General features: G+C 32.8%; 1 protein-coding gene across 1 annotated transcript; it reads left to right on the forward strand.

Annotated features, from left to right (window-relative positions):
- Window positions 1-19,142: 19,142 nt before the first annotated feature.
- LOC114756863 (protein transport protein SEC13 homolog B) lies at window positions 19,143-21,256 on the forward strand. The gene is made up of 2 exons (XM_028945799.1): window positions 19,143-19,304; window positions 20,124-21,256. Exon 2 carries the CDS (start codon window positions 20,128-20,130, stop codon window positions 21,031-21,033), a length of 906 nt encoding a protein of 301 aa, XP_028801632.1. The 5' UTR covers window positions 19,143-19,304; window positions 20,124-20,127; the 3' UTR covers window positions 21,034-21,256.
- Window positions 21,257-21,881: the final 625 nt, after the last annotated feature.

Raw genomic sequence — 21,881 nt, forward strand, 5'->3', positions numbered from 1 at the left:
ATTTTCCATTTTTTGAAATTTTCTAACAAAAATTTGGGTATTAGTTCCATTTTTTACCCATTCCTGGCCCGAAACTTTCTAAAATTACGGTTTTGCCCCTAGTCAAGTAAACCTTATAAATCACCCTATTATGGCCTCTATCATAACCTTTGGTTTGAACTAACCTCTTTTCTCATTTCTGGGCCTTGAGACTTCACTGGAGCCTCTAACTTTCTTTACGTTTTAGTCTCTAGAACTTTCTCTATTTACAGTTTAGTCCCTAAAACCCTTCAACATTCCTTTTACATTTCTTGGACTCCTGCTCATAGGGATTTAGTAGCCTGCCTATCTTAGGCTAATCCATGATTCTTAGGCCCAAAACTTGGGGTGTGACATGAACTGTCACGAATCTTTAGGATTTTATTCTGCCAAATATGAGTTCCTAGGAGTGTATCTAACAATGCTTGACCCTACAGTGTGTCGTCTGTATCTAGGTCTCCTTCATGTACTTCATTATGTAACAGTCTTACATAGAAGAAGTAATCCAAATAGATAGAGGCATATTGATTTTGTGTCCGGTCAATATGCCTTTCTAGCTCCAAAAACTCCTGAAAGATATCATCATACCCTCTAAATTCCTTCTTAACCAATAAAGGTCCCTTCTTAATCGGTAAGTCCTTGGCCTTTATCTTGTTAAGTGATAAATCTCATGTTTTACATATATTTCCTAGTCCAAACTTATGTTTTTGTGGCTTTTAATTGTGTAATTTGGGTTAAGACAGAGGTTATTGTGCATCAAGGGTATAAGAGTCAATTGTGTGCTTTTATATAATAATTCTTGAGTTTCATTCATTCATTGGCTCTTATGTATCCCACATATCCTGGAATAGATGACTATAAACTTAATTTGAATATTGTAGGTGATTAGAAGATTAAAGAAACATTGGAAGAGGTCCTACCTCCATTCACCACGACCAACTATGGGATTCGTCGTGACAAAAGTTTGTTCTAAAGGAAACAGTATTACTTATTCATACGGCATCATTTTGACTTCGTCGTGGCAAAGATACAAAATTTCCAGATTTAATTCCAGAACACATGCTAGATCTGTCATTCTGCAATTTTTCAGTTTTGGCTTCATTATCTCCGTCTAGAGCTCTCCCATTTCATTCGTCTTCACTTCCCTATCATTCCTCCTCATCAATTCATCATTTCTACTCCAATTCTTCTATTTTCTACCAATTATTCTCCTCCATTCTCCTTCATATCATTGCTGCTATGGCCATTGAAGTTGCAAAACTTGGTGAAGCTGTGATTTCAGTCATAAGAGGCTAGATCTTCATTCCTTGATGTTCAATAAAGCCAATCTAAGTTCCTAAAGCTACAATTGGAAGTTTCTTTTACCTTAATCTTAGTTTCACTCTATATATTCATAGATTATAGTTTTTAAGGTTTAGATCTGTGATTTGTGATTGTAAAGAGGTGTAATTCGGTTGTTTTACATTGAAACTAAGATTTGGATTGTATTCTACACTCTAATTAACTAATTGGATTGATATTCCTTTTGTTATATTGATTATTTCTTCTCAAGCATTTGAATCTCTTAATTGACCGGTTAGGTTTTTAACATTGTTAATTAAGAGGGTAAAATACTTTTTGTAAAGCATAATCCAGGTTAGGCATTTAAGTGAGTTTGATAAGTTAGGGTTCTAGCTTGTTGGATTCATTGTTTGAGAAAGGTCTTCACAAATTGAGTCTAATAAAGGAATTAAAACTCAATCAAGAGGGGAACTAGGATGATTGGTGGACTTGACCATTAAGGATAATTAATACATTGCATTTATCTCATTCATTAAATACAGATATAACAGAGTTTAGATAGTTTTACTTTAGGTTTTGGTATAATCACTAATTACACAAGCCCTTTATACATCATACTTAGTTAATTTGATATTTGCGATAGATTACTAGGACATTAATAGTTTCCTCAAGAGATCAACATCTAGGTTAGTGCCACTTTATTACATTTAGCTTAGTTTTATTTGATAGTCTAACGACAGGGCTACATCACTAGGTCCTACGACACTGATAGGTACTGCTTTGATTGTACTAGGATATGCTTCGTCTAGATTGGGCTTAGCTCTCACTGTACTTTGAGCATCATCTTTGAACTCTATGATCTGGTTGGAGTTTACCTCTGAGTGGATGTCCTCTATCTCACTCAATAGTTCATAATACCCTAGCGGAGGAGTAGGGTCATCAAGGTCCTTTATTAGTGGATGGTACTACTCCGGGTACAAAACCCATGGCATTCTCTGATTGACAGTGCCTCCTGATTCATTATCTTCACAACAAGCCATACTTTCTTTCTTTCTACACTTACATCAATTTCATAATACACGGCCAAACACAACCCACATTTCACAAATAATAACCAATCATCAATCATATTTTATATTACACATCAATCATATTCCACACAAAACAACACAGTCCAACCAATATCTATCTAGAACCTTTGCTCTGATACCAAAATGTATCACACCCCTTTTATTAACATATGATACCATATTTAGGACCATTTGGAACCATTATCCAAGATTTAAAGGTGAGAAAATTCCATATTTTAAAAATTGGTCTTAAGTTACTGTTCACTATTCACTGAAATTTTGTGAACTTTGTAAATTCATAACTAATTATAGAATATTTGAAATGGGATAGCTCCAAGCTCTATTTCAAGCTTGTAATACAATCTTTAAGGAAAAAATACTCACTAGTATCATATCCTTATGAAACAAACTCAGGAAATTCGCAAAGCTGCACTATTCATTTGGTCATTTTTCAATTTTTTAATACTTTAGCCCAATTTTGAAAGGAACTCTTAACACAAAACTCTAAATATAATGATCTACCACTTGATTTAAAGATAAAAATGAGATCTATAAATCTACAAAATCTTAGGTCCAAACTCAATCATTTGCTCATTATTTTATGTGTTCCAAATTTGTCTAGTATTAGGACATTTTCATCCCCTAAATCCAAAATCCTCGAATTTTCCTTCCTTCCTTTCATACCATACCGTACCAGCCATATCAAATCAATATTCATAAGCATAAATACTACCTTATAAGTGCATAATTTTAAGTTTACAATATCCATAATCCATTAAAAAATCATATTAAAGTTCATCAATATACAACATAATATTATATGGCCATAAAAGTCACATAACTTCAGTATCCCAAGACCAATTCCTTGGCCTTATCCTTGCTTGATCCACCTCTTAGACAATGCATAATTTTATATAAAAGGAATGAGATTTCATTGAAATCATAGTAGCAATGAACCATAATTGTCATGTTAATCAAGATTTGCATAATCTGACATGTTACCTTATTTAATACTATTCCCAATTCATGTATCATTATGCCATGTATTGTGCCATATAAGAAATCAATCACATATTCACATTAAAATATCATTATGCATTTGGCCAAAGCATATCAAGCATCATAAAATCAACCATTGCCATAACGTAATGAACCAACAGAAAGCAAACAATATATACACATTAAACAAGCAAGAAAAACAATCAAATTATAATTTCAATGCTACCTCTTATCCTTGGTTCAGTTCGGCCTCCTCAAGGATTTAGTGTTCTCCTTGGTTCTTCTCCACAAAACCTATCAAGTCAAGTATAATTACAAGCTACATTATCAACCATTCAAGCTTGAATACAAACACTTAACCTTAAACCTACTTAAGTCCCCTTTTTCTTTGATTTTGACATTATTATTCTTCCTTTGATTTCATCAATCTCTTACTTCATTCCTACACAATGTTTCATGTAGAATCCAAATATCAATTCAGATTTATCAAAATCACACTCCTTCTCCTCCATTTTGACTTGGCCGAATAAGGTAGTATAGCTTTCAAAAATTTCATTTTTGATTCCAATAATTCTAAACACTTTTCCTTAGTATTGCCCTACACAAAAATACCTTTCAAACTCATTGGAATAATCAAAACATAGCAAAAGAAACTCCTACCCCAAGAACATATCATGGCTAAAAGGTAGGTATAAAGTCCCTTACTTGGTTTTCTTCCAAAAATCAATCTAAATAACACTTAAACATGATAATTCTAACTCATTTTCAAGGCTTCTATCCTTCCCTAATCCATACTCATTCAACCAAAATTGGATAGCACAATAACCTTAGAATACAACCTGAATTTCTAGCCAAAACAAGCTTTAAACTTAACCAAAATAAAGCTCAAGCTTACCTTGATAAATCCTTGACCAAAGCTTAATATTTCCTCCTTCAAATGCACTATCTAAAACTCACTTCTAAGCTCAAAAATTCAATTTGGTACCACCTCTCCTCTTTTGTTAATTTTTGGCTATTTTAGTGTAATTAGGGGTATTTATAGATGAAATTTCTGGCCTGCCCCCTACATATGTAGCGTGATATGATGCCACTTGAAAGGCCAAGTGGCTGCCATCAAGTGCCTAATTCCTAATCATGCCATATGTAAAAATTTAAGAATATTCTATGGATATTTTTGGTGAGAATTGGGCTTAAATCCATTTAAATATTGGACCATTTTTTACATGAAATTTTTAGGCTTTCTTGGCCCAAAATGAGGCCCAATTCTGATTTGGAATGATTCAGGAAGATGGCCTAATTATAAAATATCAATTCCAAGCAATATTGAAATTTATCGACAACTATCCACTTATAACTTTACATAATTATTTTAGGCCCCCAAAATCACATTTTTCTCCATGAAAAATCGTATTTTAATATAAGAATGTATTCTAAAAAATTTTAGAATTTTTTTTCACCTCTAACTATTTATTTTGAATTTCCTTTGAAGAGAGCTTTATAAGTAAGACTTTGGAAATAAATTCCCCAAAATTAGTTCCTATATTTTTAGGACCTAAAATCAATTTTATAAATTTAATTAAATATTTAGATAATTATTTCATATTTTTCTAGAATTATTGAGTCCTCTACATATTTAAAATAATTATTTTCACTCAATTTTTACTATTTTTTCTAAAAAACTATTGTTTTCATGGAATCTTGTAAGTAACTATTTTCAAACCATTTTCACCTTCAAGGCCTCAATTGTGGTTCCAAAACCTCTAATTTACCTTTTTGCCATTTTTTAGAGATTTTCTAGAATTTTTCTCAAATTTTTCTATTTTGTCCTTTTTAAACTAATAATTCTAAAAATATCAATACGGACCTTATTATGGTTTTATACCAAAACTTATATCATCCTTCGGTCTACTTTCTATATTAGCCCACAACCTAATTTTTTAAATTTAAATACTAGGGTAAATTTTTCAGGATATGACACCTTGGGGCTTAAAAACAATTTTATAAATTGAAATAAATCCTTAAATATTTTCTCATATTTTTTCAGAATTATTGAGACCTTTACATATTTAAAATAATTGTTTCGAACTAATTTTTTATTGTTTTTCCTAAAAAAAACCTTTATTTATTGAAAATTCTGTAATAATTTATTTTTATACTATTTTCACCTTTAGGGCCTTGAATAGGTTTTCAAACTTCTAATTTACTATTTTACTATTTTTTAGAATTTTTTTCTAATTTTTTCATTTTGCCCTTCCTGCACCAATAATTTTAAAAATATCAGTCTAGATGACTGTCAAATCTCAACTCAAAAGTTGTTTCACCTCTGAGTCTACTTTACCATTTGACCCTTTTTCTAATTTATTATTCACATTTCCAAAGTCAAATTTGGCAGGATGGGATAATTTGGTCACATTTCCAAGGTCACAGAGCTTTGTAAAAATTGAATAAGTTAAAGATCAAGATATTTATATATTGGATGAGATAATTAACCTTTTTTACCCTTGAATTAGCATAATACAATGCATAAATCGACATAATCAAAAAGGCATAAATGCATGCAAAATAAGGGTAATAGTGTTGCAAAATACCAGAAAACACTCAAGAAAATAATGTAAAGATTAGTTTCTATCATGACCCTACCTCATAAGTTCTTCATTTTATATTTAGCCTTTGATTATTTGCCACCTAAGAGATTGAACATTGTTGAGTTCTTCTTAAACTTTTGTTGTTTAATTCTTTTATGTACTATAGTTTCCAGACTGCTAGACTTTTGATTTTTCAGCTTGCTTTTAGAGAAGCAAAAGGACGAGGGTACCATACCCCAAAATATTGTTATCATTTTTGTTATATAAGTAGACCTAATGTTGCATAAGGAGAACACATGACCTCAAGTTGGCAGTGGTCATGTTCGCTTTAAAAATTTTGAGGCACTGCCTTTATGATTCTCAGTTCAAAGTATTTAATGACTACAAAAACCTAAAATACTTGGTAGACCTAAAAGAACTAAACAATAGACAATGAAGCTAGATGAAGTTCCTAAAAAATTATGACTTCAAGTTAAAATACCACCCTGGGAAAGCAAATATGGTGGCAAATGCCTTGAGCAGGAAAGCAATCCATGTCTTTCATCTATGCTTATATGAGCACTGGCTTGATAGGATAAAGGACTTAGGGGTATTAAAGGACGAGGTGACTACTTTGAGATCCCTATAGATTAAGAACCAATTTTGAGGAGAGATATGTACCGCCTAACTGGAGGATAAGTAACTAATAAGAAAACGAAGTGATGTAGAAGGTGTAGCCATTGAGTTAAAATTATCAAAAATAGGCTATTGAGATGCCAAAAAAAGATATTTGTTCTTAATAATGAGAAATCAAAGAAATGTATCCCTAAGAAAGCACATCAGAGTAAGTATATCATTCATCTGAGAGCAACCAAGAAGTACCATAACCTGAAACAATCCTTCTAGTCACTGGGTATGAAGAGAGAGGTAACCAATGTTGTGGGAAGATGTTTGGAGTTCCAAAAAGTGAAGATTAGACATCATAAGCCATTAGGATTACTCTAATGTTTGGAAGTCCCAAAGTAGAAGTGAGAGAGCATCTCCATAGATTTTCTTAGGAGTTTACCCAGGACACAGGCTGATCATGATGCTTTCTAGGTTATCATGAATCAATTGACAAAGTTGGCCCGCTTCTTGCCAATCTAACAAGACTAGAATTAAAGAGTCAAGCTCGGTTGTATATTGCTGAAATCGTCATATTGCACAGAGTAGCAAAAGACTTGACATAGGTCAGGTGGTGGACCTAACCAATATAAATTAACTGTGTTGATTTCTCTCCTTACTCCTTTAGTGATATCTCTCTAAGTCTTTACTTGTTTAGCTTAATTCAATTTTGCTTAAGTTTTAAATTTTTAAACTATCACCCAATTTATCCTCTCTTAAGTGAGTTGTTATACTAACAGTATATAGAACTAAAGTCCACAATTCAATAATTTGGATTAGGATTATTATCTAGGCAAGCAGTACTATAAAAGCCAACAGTAGGGCCATTATTAGATTTTGAGTTTTGTGAACTAAGGAGTTATCAAATAATGTTTAGCAACTTAGCATTAAAAGGATTTGCATTACCATTTTAGAGGGACTCAATATTTGTTGTGATAGCTAAAGCTTTAGATCTACATTGCTTTGGTTTAAAGCTAGTTGGCTTACCATGCAACTTTCAACACTTATGTTTCACATGACCTACCTTTTTACAATGGTCACAAGTTGGCCTATCTCTTTTCTAGCTTTCAAAATAAGAGTTGGTAGGTCCCTTTGTGGCCATAGCAAAAGCCTTAGTAGATTCTTAAGGAGTCAGAATGTATTCAAAGATCAATTGCTTTTGCTTTCTACCTACTTCAAGTAGATATAATTCTCCCCCTTACATCATCATAGATAGGATTAAGGCTAAGAAGAATAGATGCAAGAGATACGCACATTCAGAGAAAGAGTATAATGTCACAACTTATAACCATATAAGGAGCCAAAACATGTCAAATGGAACCACATTATATAGCATTGGGTCCAGAGGATTCAATTTTGAAAAATTCTCTTCTCAGGTTACTACTCATTTAGTAACCTAAAATTTTGGCTAGGTTCAAAATTTTATAACTAATTTTTAAAAAATTGAAATAGTGTGGTCTTATTTATATTTGAAGCTCTTGCATTTCTTTACATAGAAAAAAATACCTATTAGTCTATTTCCTTTTTCTATTTAGGTTCCATTTCATATGCAAGATATACTGTTCATTTGGTTAATTTTTAATTTCCAAATTTTTTACCATATTTTCAAAAATTCATAGCTTTTAACTCAAAACTCCAAATTAGGTGATTTACCACTCTATTTAAAGCTTGAAATGTGTAATTTGAGTATACCAAATCTCATAACTAGATTCAATCATTTAATTAGGTAAGTCACAGTCACAAAAATATGGTTTTATATGCATTATCAACCCTTTTAAGGCATTATCTTGAGGAATATAATTCATGGCAATACAAATTGACTATATACTATTCATTCCTTCACATACTCATGCACTAGTCATACTTTGCTAGAGGTGGGTTCATAGATACAAGCACTCCAAATAATTTACAAATTTACATAACATAATTCAAAAGAACACATAAGTTTAAAATTTCATAAACTCCTTTATTGGATCTCCATATTCTTCCCATAGCTCAAAAATGGTCTAGCCCCTATTTGGTGTCATTTGAACATAATAGGAATAAAATTTCAAAGAAATCCCAGTAGGAAAGAATGATAACAATAATGCAAACAATGCAAGGTTATTATAAAATATGTATTTATTAGACATGCCATGGAAAAGGAGCACATATACATATTATAAGAAAACTCAATCATGCATATTATCAAGATATCAAATGCAAAAGGAGTTCAACACATAACATTAATAAAGTTCAACAACATCATAGCATACAACATAACATAACATCACATAACAATCAATACAAGTTAATATTAAAGTTTGATGTTTTTGCTACCTTTCGCAAAATCTTGATCTTGTTTCTTTTCCCTTGGATTGGAAACCTTTCTTGCCAATACTCAACTCCTTGATTAGACGCTTGGATTTGCCTAGGTTTCCCTTTCTCTTGCTCTTTCCTCTTCCTCTTCCCTCTTGGTCAAATTCTTTCCCTCCTTTCCTCTTTTCTCTGGCCAAAAACTTTGCTTGTATAGGAGGGGAGGGAGTATTTATAAATCATGTTTTAAAAATTTACCCTATGGTTAAACTAAGTTACCAAGCTTAATTACCATAACATGTATCTTTTGATTAGACTTTGTCTTCTATGATCTAGCCAAGTGTTTTGGCTTGCTTAGGAAGACAAGGGTTCTATATATTTTTTCCAACTTTGCCCTTTAAAAAATGCTTTCCTTTTCAATTTTGCCCTTAACAATTGTTACAATTCCAACACTATCCTCCTTCTAAAAATGGCACAAAAATAAAGGGAAAATAGGAAAAATTAGTTCAAAAATAAACCCCAGGTCCTCAATCTTGTAACATTGTATCGTATTGGGTATTTTTTTGACTCCTAACTTTCCTGATAGCACCGACATATGTTCTATAACCCTTTGCTGATATTTCATGCTCTCTCTTATTAGAATTAACTTCATATAATAAGAATAAAAGTACAATGTGCTTCTAGAGTTTATACGTCTCAAAGAAAACATAAGATTATTTAATTTCATTGTAACTTTGACCAATTACTTCCTAATATTTTCATATTCTAAAAATCCATTTCTCTACTCTAATACTTTTCTTTTGTTAGGGAGATGTTCCTTGATTTTTTTTTTAATTCAAAAGTCAACCTGTGAATACTTCTATTTAGAATTTTTCGAATATCCGCTTCTAAAAATTGGTTTTAATTTTTTTTTTAAAGCAAATCTCTGTGCTTTCAAAGGTAAGGAAGAATTTTACAATCTGTCATAATCTCCAAACTATTTTTTTTCATTTTTTCTAATAATATAAGGCCTTCGTATCATTAAAATAATTGATTTTGACTAATTTTCTCCTAATTAGTCAAAATTCCCATAATTGAATAAAATTTCTTTAATAATTTATTTTCACCAAATTTTTACCTTTTCGGCCTCAAACACTACTCTAGGCCTTTTTTTTTATTTTCTATGAATTTCTGAGATTTTTCAGAAAATTTTAGGCATACTTTTTGAAATGCCCTTCTCAGACCAAAACTTTTCAAATTTGCAATTTAGTCCCTATCAAGGTTTCACTTCAAGAGTTATTTCGTCTATATCTTCTCTATCCCATTTGGCCCTTAGTCAGCTCTAAAGTACTCTTTTCAGTGGTTTAAAATACAGGATGTGACAAGGAGAATGTAGGAGACTAAAGCACACTACAAAGTATGTCTCAAATGATGGATGTGAGAGGTGACTATATTCAAGATTGAGGAAACAATGCTTGAGACATGAGTCACTAAATAGTATCACATCACATAAAGTAGGATCCATGACCATACTCTAAAAAAATTGAATCTTCGAATGGCAAATAGAGCAGAAGATGCTAGGTTGCAAACAACCACGCTCTGAGAGCAAGTCGATGAACTTGAACAAAGGATATTAGGTCAAAATCAAAACGAAAGTAGGATTTTTAGTTCCTGCTCTGATACCATGTAAAAATAGATATAGATGCATCTTTGAATATTATTGCATGAATAAGAAAGTTACACTGAATTGAAATAGAAAGACAAGTAACATAGGCAACAACTAATCTAAACCTAAACCTAGTATCTAAATCTATCTTATTGTATCAAATCTAAATATCTTAAATTATTAAGATATATACATAACTAAGAAATAATCAATATAAATATTCATTAATTACTAATGGACTTGAGCCTATAACTCAAAAATAATTAATTGTATCTAATTGATTTATAGGATAATTGGTGCTAGAAAATATTAATTTTTATTGTAAGACACTTGAACATTGGAGCCAACATCAAAGATCGAGGGATTATAAAACATAAGAAAGCCAAGGAGATGATCATTGTGAAGTTCACCATGACGTATGTGCAATTTCTACTGTTGTAGATTTTGTAGTCAAGCTCTAATAAATCTGAACCCAAGACCCATTTTCTAACCCAGAACCTATCTAGAACATCTTTTTTTTTAGATCCTGTTGGAAACCTTACTAATTCATTTACCTCTATCTCGCTTCTACCTCTCATCCCTATATCACCATCCCTCTCTTTCCATTTCATCCATTCTCCTTTCATTTCCATTTGATTTCTTCCCCCTCCAATCACTATAGGTGACAAATTATAGCTCTTAGGGGCTATTATGAAATTCCCCACTTATCCAACTGTTGCTAAGCAGTTTTTGGATATCAAATGGACCTCTCCATAAGGTAATTTTAATGTGGCCAATTTCTCCTCTTTTGCAATCAGTTTCACCACAGCACCTGCTGCTCTAGCTAATTGTCAAGTTAGATGTGGCTGAAAATTCTAACTCTTGGGGATGGTGATGATGGCATGAGTTTCCAAGCTTCAATAGGGAATTCTTTGTTTTAATCCATTTGGTTATTGTAGATTTTGTATCCACTTTGGATGGTTGTTGTTTGTGTTTGAAACTTAGTTGCTTTAGTTAAGTATTATGTGTGGATTAATTTTGTGATTTAGATTGATAAATATTGAATTTTGGGCTGCAATATATGTGATTACATATATGTTTCATGGTACTTTTTTCTTCTTTCCGTTAGTCCTTACGTTGTTGTTTTGATAATGTGTTGATTTGGATTACCTTGGAACCAATTGCATAAATCATTCTCAAAGTGCACATTAGGAGGGTTTAACAATATTTTTATTAATGAGGTCCATTGATTGGAATCCATTGGTAATTAAGGTTTGGCATTCAGAAAAGTCTAATAATATTTATAAAACTCTCATTGTCTTAGATAAAATGTGACTACCATCAAATTCATTTTTAAGAGATTTCCTATTATCTATTTCCATTCTATCATTATTTCATCCAAAAATACCAAAAATGAAGTAACTTAGTTTTATTTTTATTTTTATTGCATTCATTTAGTTATAGCTCAATTTGATTTTCTAAACCAAACCTCATGTTATTCAATTTCATGGAATTTAGTCTAGCTTAGATTTTCAATAAGGCTTCTCAAAGTGAAATGATGTAAGATTGCACTATATTGGTTAATTATTGATTGAGAACCCTAAGGCATGACACGACAAGGATCTTATTACTCACTCAAGCAATCATTACTATTGGGATCTTTTCCAAAACCATTTAAACTAGGGAAAATCACTAACAGGTCCCACAGAAGGCAATTTATTACTCTGAGGTCCCACGAAATGTCAAAATCACTGACAGGTCCCAAGGGACCTCAGAGTAATATTTTCGTTTTGTAAAATGACATTACTGCCCCTCATATTCCAGATTCACATTTGCTCTGTCATTACGATTTACAACCTCAGCAGCGACTATTAACAACCTAATGAGAGGGCGTTAACAACCCTAGCAGTATCCGTTAACAACTTACTTTATAGAATTATATAACCTCTACATAAGAGTAAATTATAACCAAATAATATAATACAACAACTTTAACACTAAAATGGAAAGCTTTTTGATATCATTAAGAATTTTAACTAGATCCAATAGGATTATAGTAATATTTTAATGCGAAGATCCATTTACAACCTCAACAGTGACTATTAACAACCGAATGAGAAGGCATTAACAACTTAAGCAGTATCAGTTAACAACTTACTTTATAGAATATATAACCTCCACATAAGAGTAAATTATAACCAAATAGTATAATACAACAACTTTAATACTAAAATGGGAAGCTTTTTGATATCATTAAGAATTTTAACTAAACCTAATAGGATTATAGCAACATTTTAATGTGAAAATCCATTTACAATCTCAATGGTGAGTATTAATAACCCAAAGAGAGCTGTTGACAATCTAGGCAGTATCTATTAACAATTGACTTTATAGGATAATATAACCTCTAACAACTATATAAGATTAACTTTAAGACTATTTAGTTATAGTTTAGTTAGTTATAGTTAGAAGTTATATTATCCGATAAAGTTAGTTGTTAACAGACACTGCTAAGGTTGTTAACAATTCTCCTTAGGTTATTAATACTTACTGTTGAGGTTGTAAATGGATTTTCGCATTAAAATGTTGCTATAATCCTATTGGGTTTGGTTAAAATTCTTAATGATATCAAAAAGCTTCTCATTTTAGTGTTAAAGTTGTTGTATTATACTATTTGGTTATAATTTACTCTTATGCAGAGGTTATATAATTCTATAAAGTAAGTTGTTAACGGCTACTGCTTAGGTTGTTAATGCCCTCTCATTCGGTTGTTAATAATCGCTGTTGAGATTGTAAATGGATATTCGCATTAAAATATTACTATAATCCTATTGGATCTAGTTAAAATTCTTAATGATATCAAAAAGCTTCCCATTTTAGTGTTAAAGTTGTTGTATTATATTATTTGGTTATAATTTACTCTTATGTAGAGGTTATATAATTCTATAAAGTAAGTTGTTAACGGATACTGCTAGGGTTGTTAACGCCCTCTCATTAGGTTGTTAATAGTCGCTGCTGAGGTTGTAAATCGTAATGACAGAGCAAATGTGAATCTGGAATATAAGGGGCAGTAATGTCATTTTACAAAACAAAAATATTACTCTGAGGTCCCTTGGGACCTGTCAGTGATTTTGACATTTCGTAGGACCTCAGAGTAATAAATTGCCTTCTGTGGGACCTGTTAGTGATTTTCCCTTTAAACTACTTTAAGCACCATACAATCATTACTTTCACTATTGCATTTGCTTTGTTGGGTCGAGCCCACCGCCATATTCATCATCCTCAATCTAACTCAATGGGTCATTCCTCATCTTGGCCTAAGAGTACATTAAATGTCTTGTGGGATTTTAAAAAGGGAAAATTTCAGATAGCCCTTGAAAAAGACCTTTCCTCATAACATAAACATAAATGATTTTAAAAAAGTTAACCATGGCCAAAAAAGAAGTTGGACTCATGTTTTGCAAATCCTACTATAATTATAAAGAGTTTAACTTATCATAAAGGCTAATCATGACAAAAAAAGAATTATTTACAATAAGAAGGCCAACATGCTAAAAGAGACTTTTATCAAACCCTTTTTTTCCTCCAAATCATGCCTTTTAAAACCTATGAACATCACATAGGACTTAGGGCACACTAGAACACCCATAAGCTTATCAATAAAAGGAATAAGGCCTAGGACATATTAACTACCCAGAAACCTATTACAAACGTCAATCACAATATTACTGAAGGAAAGAGGAACAAAAGGCTAAGCCTAATTCACAAGTCATGCACCTCCTCAGTTTAGTTAATCACAACACAACTAAATCATCCAAATCATATTAGTTTTTCAAAATAGGTTAAGAGTAGATCTATAAAATATTCATATATAATAGTATCCTTTTGCTTCTGTCCATTTTAATAACATTCCAATAAAATATAATTGTCAAATTAAATAAAAGGAAGTATATATGTCAATACAAAATATGGGCTCTAAATGGCAATATACATATTAATACAATCCCAAGCCATAGGAGACCTACTATGATGTGCGTGCCTATACCTCTTGTAATATCCCAATTTTTGTCCCTAAGATTTAGGTAAAAAAAAAAAAGATATATATGTCTACATAAATATGTAAATGAATAAATTAACAAGGTAGAGAAGTCCCATATTGATTAAATGATAGGAAAAGGGAGCCTTAAGAACCTATATATAGGAGGTGGTAGAGTTGAGAATGAGCTAAGCAATTTTAATATACATTTGAGAAAGTCTCAATAAAGTATCATTAATTTTGTAGCTTTCTGGTACCAATTGCCTTAACAAAAAGAAAGTGCTCACAATAAAAAGCTATATATTTATCATTCCTAGTAGATAAGAATGTAATATCCTGAATTTTAGGCTTGGAAATGTAAGAAATAGCCTAAAATGAGTAGGCCATTAGACCCCAATTGGCAAGAGTCCTAGAAATTTCTTAAAAGGATAGAAGGATTCTTAAGGACCAAATGACAAAGAGAGTATTTTGGGACTAAAAAATGAGAAAGATGGAGACTCTGATGAAGTCTCAAGGGCCAAGTACAAGTTATGATAGAGACCTCAATCAGATAGTTTCTAGGGCTAAACCCTAGTAGAGACCTAATCGTAATTTTCAAAAGTTTCGGGCTAGAAACAGTAATGATGGAAAGTATGCCCAAAATTTTCAAAACATTTCTAGAAAATGGGAAATGAGGTTTTGAGGTTTGTATGAGGTTAAAAATGATAAAACTACCCCCGAAGAAAATTATGACATTTCAAGTTTTTTTAGCTAATTATGGGTTATTAGTTGAAATTGAATTATTTAAAATATTAGGAGGGCTCAGATGATTGAGAAAGAATGAGGAATAAATAGTTAAGACATTATTACATGTTTTAAAAATGATTCCGTCCCTATAATGGGTAGAGGTTGGCTTTAACAGAATTTAAAGTATATTTATACCCTATCTGGGGAAAGGCAAAATAAATAGTTTACAGGTCAAAGTTTGTCTTGAGAAAAATTAGAAAAATTTCCCATGATAAAAAGGAGTTATTAGTACCTAGAGACAGACTTTCAGAATAATGGATCAATAGAGAAAATTTGGTCAAGTTTACTCTGAAATAAATATTATTAAATGTTTAATAGAGAGACAAGGAGAAAAGCATCTCTGTCTATGTACATACATATAATTATTAGCGATGAGAAAGAGTGCTAGAACATGTTCCAGTGTTACTGAGTAAGGTTAAACCAGAAAAAATACTCGATATGGTGTAAAATTGTAAAATTAGTGGAGGAATAGTTAAGGATGAGAAGGAGCATGAATTTCTCTCTATTTTTCTCCCTATTTTAATATTAATTTAATAAGGGGGCATAGAAGGAATTATACAATTTGTCTGAGGATATAATTGAAAGAAATTAAATAATAATAAAATATTGTTTTATGATTACGTGTGCATTAGGTGGCATAACATGTGGCAAGAGATTAAGTGGTATGGTAAGGGATTTGAACACATGGCAAGAGGCTTGAATGGATCATAAGAGATCAGGCCATAAGATCCTTGTGATTTCAAGTAACTTTAAGGGCAAAATAGGAAACTCGAAGCTAAAATTTGTCTATAAATAACACCATAAATGACGAAATTCAGCAAAAATAGAAAAAATAAAGAGGGAAGGTTTTGGTCTTGAGTTGAGGGAAGGGGAAGAGAAAAAAGAAGAGAAAGAGGGAGAAGAAGATCAAGCTAACTCCAAGTAATCATCTAAGGTAAGTTAAGAATTTAATTATCTTGATTAGTGGTTATTTTGGGATTGATTTGGTAGTTAAAAGCCCAATGGAACCTTGCTTTCCAAATATGTTCAAGTCATGAAAAAGTTTATTGATGATAGAATCATATTTAATAGAATCATATTTAAAAACTAGAAAAGAGTAAGAATCAAGTGGCTTTAAGATGAAATTGGGAAGAATCTAACTTTTTCTTAACATTGTGTATTTTTTACCAGACCTATGGTTCTTGATTGGGTTGGAATTTGATGATTTTGATGCTCCTAATTTGGATACAAGTGAGAAAGCAAGTTTGGAAGCATTGGAATTGAAAATAAAAATTTTAAATTGTAAACCCTATGCATTTGGCCAAGCTAAGTTCATGAGGAAGGAGTTTGATTTTATTTGATTTGGGCTTGGAAATAGATTCTACATGCAAAACTAAAAGGGAATAGCATGCGGAATTAATTTTAGAAAGATTGGAATTAAAGCTCAAAAGTTAGAGGCTAAAGTAGGTTGAATGATCCAATGAGTATTTTTTTTTCTCTGTAGAGAATTGAAAAAGTTTTAAATGCAAACTTAAATCAACTCAATACAGTTTTTCTATAATTAGTTATGAATTTTTAAAGTTAGACTAAAAATCTGCAATTTACAAGTGAATAATAACCCGAAAATCAAATTTCAAATTTTCAATCTATAGGCTTATTTTGTAATCTGCATGAACCATAACGCTTTCAAACGCATACTAAAGAAGGCAAATAAAAGGATGTTTCAAAGAACATCTTAAAAAGCCAATGAAATCACAACACCCAACAAAACCAGACCACAACTAGCCATAGCAAAGCAACAAGCTAAACAAGAAAGCACCTATAGATGAAAGAAATCTTAACTAATACCAATCAAACCAGTAGGGGAAGAAAAAGAAGAAGACAAACCAAAACAGTTGCAAAAATCTACAAACCATGCTACTTTATCAAGTTCAATAGAACTTTCAAGAGAGAACACTCCTTCCAAATTCAGCTTTAACTTTCAATCTAAGCTCAACCAATTCAAACCACCATGCATATAATATATCAATCAACTTAGTTGATAGGCCTTTAAATGTTTTAATGGAAGTAGCTTTAGCACAAGAGAAAAGTATTTTCTTTTACGAGAACCTTAAATTAATGGCAGAATTTCAACTCGAATATATACCTAGTCTTTTCCAATTAAACCCATGCTTGTTAACCCATTTACATGGTTTTTTAAAATAGGGTTAAGGTACATCCAACACCCTAAAATATTTTGTAGTGTATCCAACACTCTAAAGTTTTTTTTTTTTGGTGTGTCCAACATCGTGGTACATCCAGTAACTTAAAATATTTTTTATGTGCTTTCAGCATTCAAAAATATTTTTTGGTGCATCTAGCACTAAGGCCAAAAAAAATTTCAGGGCATTGAACACACCTAAAAAATATCTTAAAGTGTTGGATGCATCACAAAACACTTCTGGATATCAGATGCACATGAGAAAATATTTCGGGATGCTAGATGCACTGTAACCTTTTAAAATAGGGGGACTTACAATCAAGTCCCAGAGAAGCAATATGATTACTAAAAAGTTCTAATAACAACTTAAATAGCCTGTAATGACAAGTTTTAGAATAAAGAATAACAACTTTTGAAACTTATTTTGTAATTATGTTCTTTTGGGATCTTATTGTAATTCTCCCTTTAAAATAACATACTTTATTTATTTGTTTTTGGCTAAAATATACATAACCCCTTTAATTTTAGGTCAATTAGATATAACCCCCCTCATCTATAAATGTTTAAATTCCACACCCTCACTTTTTAGGTTTTGATCATAAACCCCTTACCGTTAAAATGATGGTTAAAGTTAACGGAATTTATGCCACATCATTCTGATAAAGATTACTTGGCAAATGAGATGGGATATCTGTAGTAATATTAATTTGACCCGACTTAAAACCCGCCACTTTATTGAAAGGGCAATTTTGATATCAACTACGACCCCTAAATCACTAATGTTTACATTTGCAGCGTCTTCATGTTTTCTTCTTTGACATGTCCAGATCAACTCTCTTTTTTGCATTGTCATCTTTAGCTTCTGAAATGGCATAAAGTCATCTTAATTTCAAATTTTATGGCTAGCTGTCCCGCCCCTGTAACCTTTTTCCTTGAAATCTGTTAATGGTATATTTTTTAAAAACATTTTCATTTTATGCTTACATTCAGCTTAGGCCCTTTTTGTCTTTCTTTGTACAATATTGGAGTTAGTAAGCCAAGTTTAAATGCCAAATCAAACTAAAATGAAGATGGAAAGCATAGAGATATTTTGAACGAAAAAGATGATTTCTTGTGGATTCTAGAAAGCGTTAAAACATCACCTCAAGAAAGGAAGACATTGTCAGAGTTTAATTGGTACTGCTAAATTAGATCTGTTGAAATTAGTAGAATGGCAAAATTATCCTTAGATAAAATACTGTGTTTTTCGAGTTTAAATAAATTAATGAAAACTACAAAATTTCATCTCATTTGCCAAGTAATATTAATTAGGTTGGTATGGCATAAATTCTGTTAAACTTAACAGCCATTCCAACAATAGGGTGTTCATAGTCAAAATTTGAAACATCAGGGCGTGGAATTTACTTTTAAAGGTAAGGGGGGTTACGAGTAACTGATCTAAAGGTAAAGGGAGTTATCTGTACTTCGGCCTTTGTTTTTTTAACCACACGTTTTATATTCAGAGTTTGGGTTTCGGGTTATGGTTAAAATGCTTAAGCCCAGAGAAAATCAGGAGATGGCCCAAACGAAACAAAGCGACAGGTCGTTGGTGAATAGTACTGTCATTCCCGCGTGCCTTCCCTCGATCTGGATCCACGATTCAGAAAACTAGATCTAACTCTCTTCCTCTCATTTCCAATCTTCCCTCTTCTCTCTTCTCTCTTCTCTTTACTGATCGCCGACTGTTACCTTGACCGTCGACGGCTGCTGTGGCCGCTTCGTGACGCGCCCTCTCTCTCCTGGCTCATAGGTGCTTCCTTGGCCCGCTCGATCTGTCGAATTTTAAACTTGATTGTCTCCCTTTCATGCTTATTCGCATGTTTCCCCTTTTTTTTTTTTTTTTTCCTTTTTATCAGTTTCAGCTTTTGCATTCTTTTTTTGTTTCGGTCATTTGATTTTCTGGGTTGCCGATTGATCTCCTTTCCGCACATGGTGCGTTTTTTCAGAATATTTTCTTTTGAGTTTTCTATTTGTTGCATGGGAATTGCTTTTTACTCAGTCCTTGTAATGTTTATTATGGGTTTTGGTAAATGGACAATTTTTTTTTTTCACGGTGAATTGGTGAAGGACATTGGTTGCATCTCATTTGAGTTTGAACTGATTACTGAGAATGCTGCCGCGGAGGGGGCGGTTCAGGGTTTTGGATGAGCGGATTAGTTCTCCCCTGTTTTAATTTTTGCTATACGCGAAGTCTGAGAATTTGGGGGTTTATTACTCTTATTATTATGTTTACTGTGTCGTGTAGTTATCTCTTCTTAGAATGGTTATATGAAGTTCGAATAGTGACATGGATAAATTGCAAACTTCCGAATATATCTATTTCTGTGGTACTTGAAAGCTGAACTTAGGATAAATGATCACTTTTGCTTTCATTAGCGTGGTGATCTCAAGTGCTCAGCCACTCTTGTGTGTATGATTCAATATCACTTCCTGATTGTATCGGCAGACACTCTATTCTATTTAGGGAAAGTTGGGTTTCATAACACTTGTAGTGGAGAAATAGCAGGTCTAGTTTAATAATCGAAATGGATTTTGAGTCTTAACTGTTTTGTTGGTATATTGCTGGCAGAAATATGCCTTCTCAAAAGGTTGAAACGGGTCATCAAGACACAGTCCATGATGTGGCAATGGATTACTATGGCAAGCGGCTGGCTACAGCTTCATCTGACCATACTATAAAGATTATTGGGGTGAGCAACACAGCCTCTCACCATCTAGCAACTCTGAGTGGTCATCAAGGACCTGTGTGGCAAGTAGCGTGGGCTCACCCGAAATTTGGATCTCTACTCGCTTCATGTTCCTATGATGGGCGTGTCATTATATGGAAGGAAGGTAACCAAAATGAATGGACCCAGGCTCATGTCTTCGATGACCACAAGTCATCTGTGAATTCAGTTGCTTGGGCTCCTCATGAGTTGGGTCTTTCCTTGGCTTGTGGTTCATCAGATGGGAATATCTCAGTTTTCACTGCAAGAGCAGATGGTGGCTGGGACACTTCAAGGATTGATCAAGCCCACCCAGTTGGTGTCACTTCTGTTTCATGGGCCCCTTCCACAGCACCTGGTGCTCTTGTTGGTTCTGGGTTGCTTGAGTCTGTGCACAAGCTGTGTTCAGGCGGCTGCGACAATACGGTGAAGGTATGGAAGCTCTACAATGGGAACTGGAAGATGGACTGCTTCCCAGCCCTTCAAATGCATACTGATTGGGTTCGAGATGTCGCATGGGCACCTAACCTGGGACTACCTAAGTCTACCATTGCTAGTGCATCACAAGACGGAAGAGTCATTATATGGACTGTGGCCAGAGATGGTGATCAGTGGGAAGGCAAGGTTTTGAATGATTTCAAGACCCCTGTTTGGAGGGTCTCATGGTCATTGACAGGAAACATATTGGCTGTTGCTGATGGAAACAACAGCGTGACACTATGGAAGGAAGCCGTGGACGGGGAGTGGCAACAGGTGACAACGGTGGAACCCTAGAGTCTGATTTTTTTAAAGTCCTCATTGTTAATTTGGTACCATGATTAGAATTTTCATTTTCCATTCTTATAATGTAATTGACATCTTGTTTTTTCTTTTGTTCCATATCATACCTTTGAGTAAGTGTGCTTCTACTAAGCTCTAGGTCCTTGAACTTTGTGATCCATTTAAGAGACTCTGATTTCAAGAATGAAGTTGAATATTTTGAATTGTTTCCTTTAAACTTCAGATCCCTAGCATGTGAATTACATGGATCTTTAGAATGGAACTGAAGATCTTCGTTAGAGTGAGTCCATGTGACTGTGTGCCCTATTAAAGCCCCTCTCTTTGCTCTTTGAACTGTTGTTAATATGGTGAATTATGTGTGTATGATTGTATGTAAGTAGGGCGTTTTACTATTAGGTTATCACACACGATAGATGGCTTTCTCATCTAGTGTTAGATTGAGATTTGTCAACAATTTATTGGTTAATAACCCTCTTTTCTGCTCATCTTTTTTTTTTTTTTATAAATTAAATAAAACACTCATCTTCAGGTATTTCCTATTAAAATTGTAAAACTGGAGGAGGATTACATGAAAGTTGAAGGTGAAACCACAGATGTTCCTTAATGCTAACACCCCTGTAAGTTGATCTTTAGACGTGATATTGGTATACTTTGTATGAAGAGTTATTCAAAAGCTGGAAATTATGGGGAAAACAAAAACCTTTTAATAATCAAAGATTCAACCAATTTGTATTTTGTCCGAGCGTTTTAATTGGTATTAATTTAGTCCTTATAATTTCAAAATGTCAAGTATGGCCTCCCCATTGAATGCATTGAAATTATCATCAGATAAATGGTCTTAA

Source organism: Neltuma alba, unplaced genomic scaffold (genome assembly GCF_004799145.2).
Source record: "Neltuma alba isolate B1F8T4 unplaced genomic scaffold, ASM479914v2 tig00010517_pilon, whole genome shotgun sequence".
Classification (NCBI taxonomy): domain Eukaryota; kingdom Viridiplantae; phylum Streptophyta; class Magnoliopsida; order Fabales; family Fabaceae; genus Neltuma; species Neltuma alba.

Excerpts from the sequence above, each read along its gene's own strand:
- LOC114756863 (XM_028945799.1), top strand. The coding sequence starts at position 20,128 with ATGCCTTCTCAAAAGGTTGAAACGGGTCATCAAGACACAGTCCATGAT.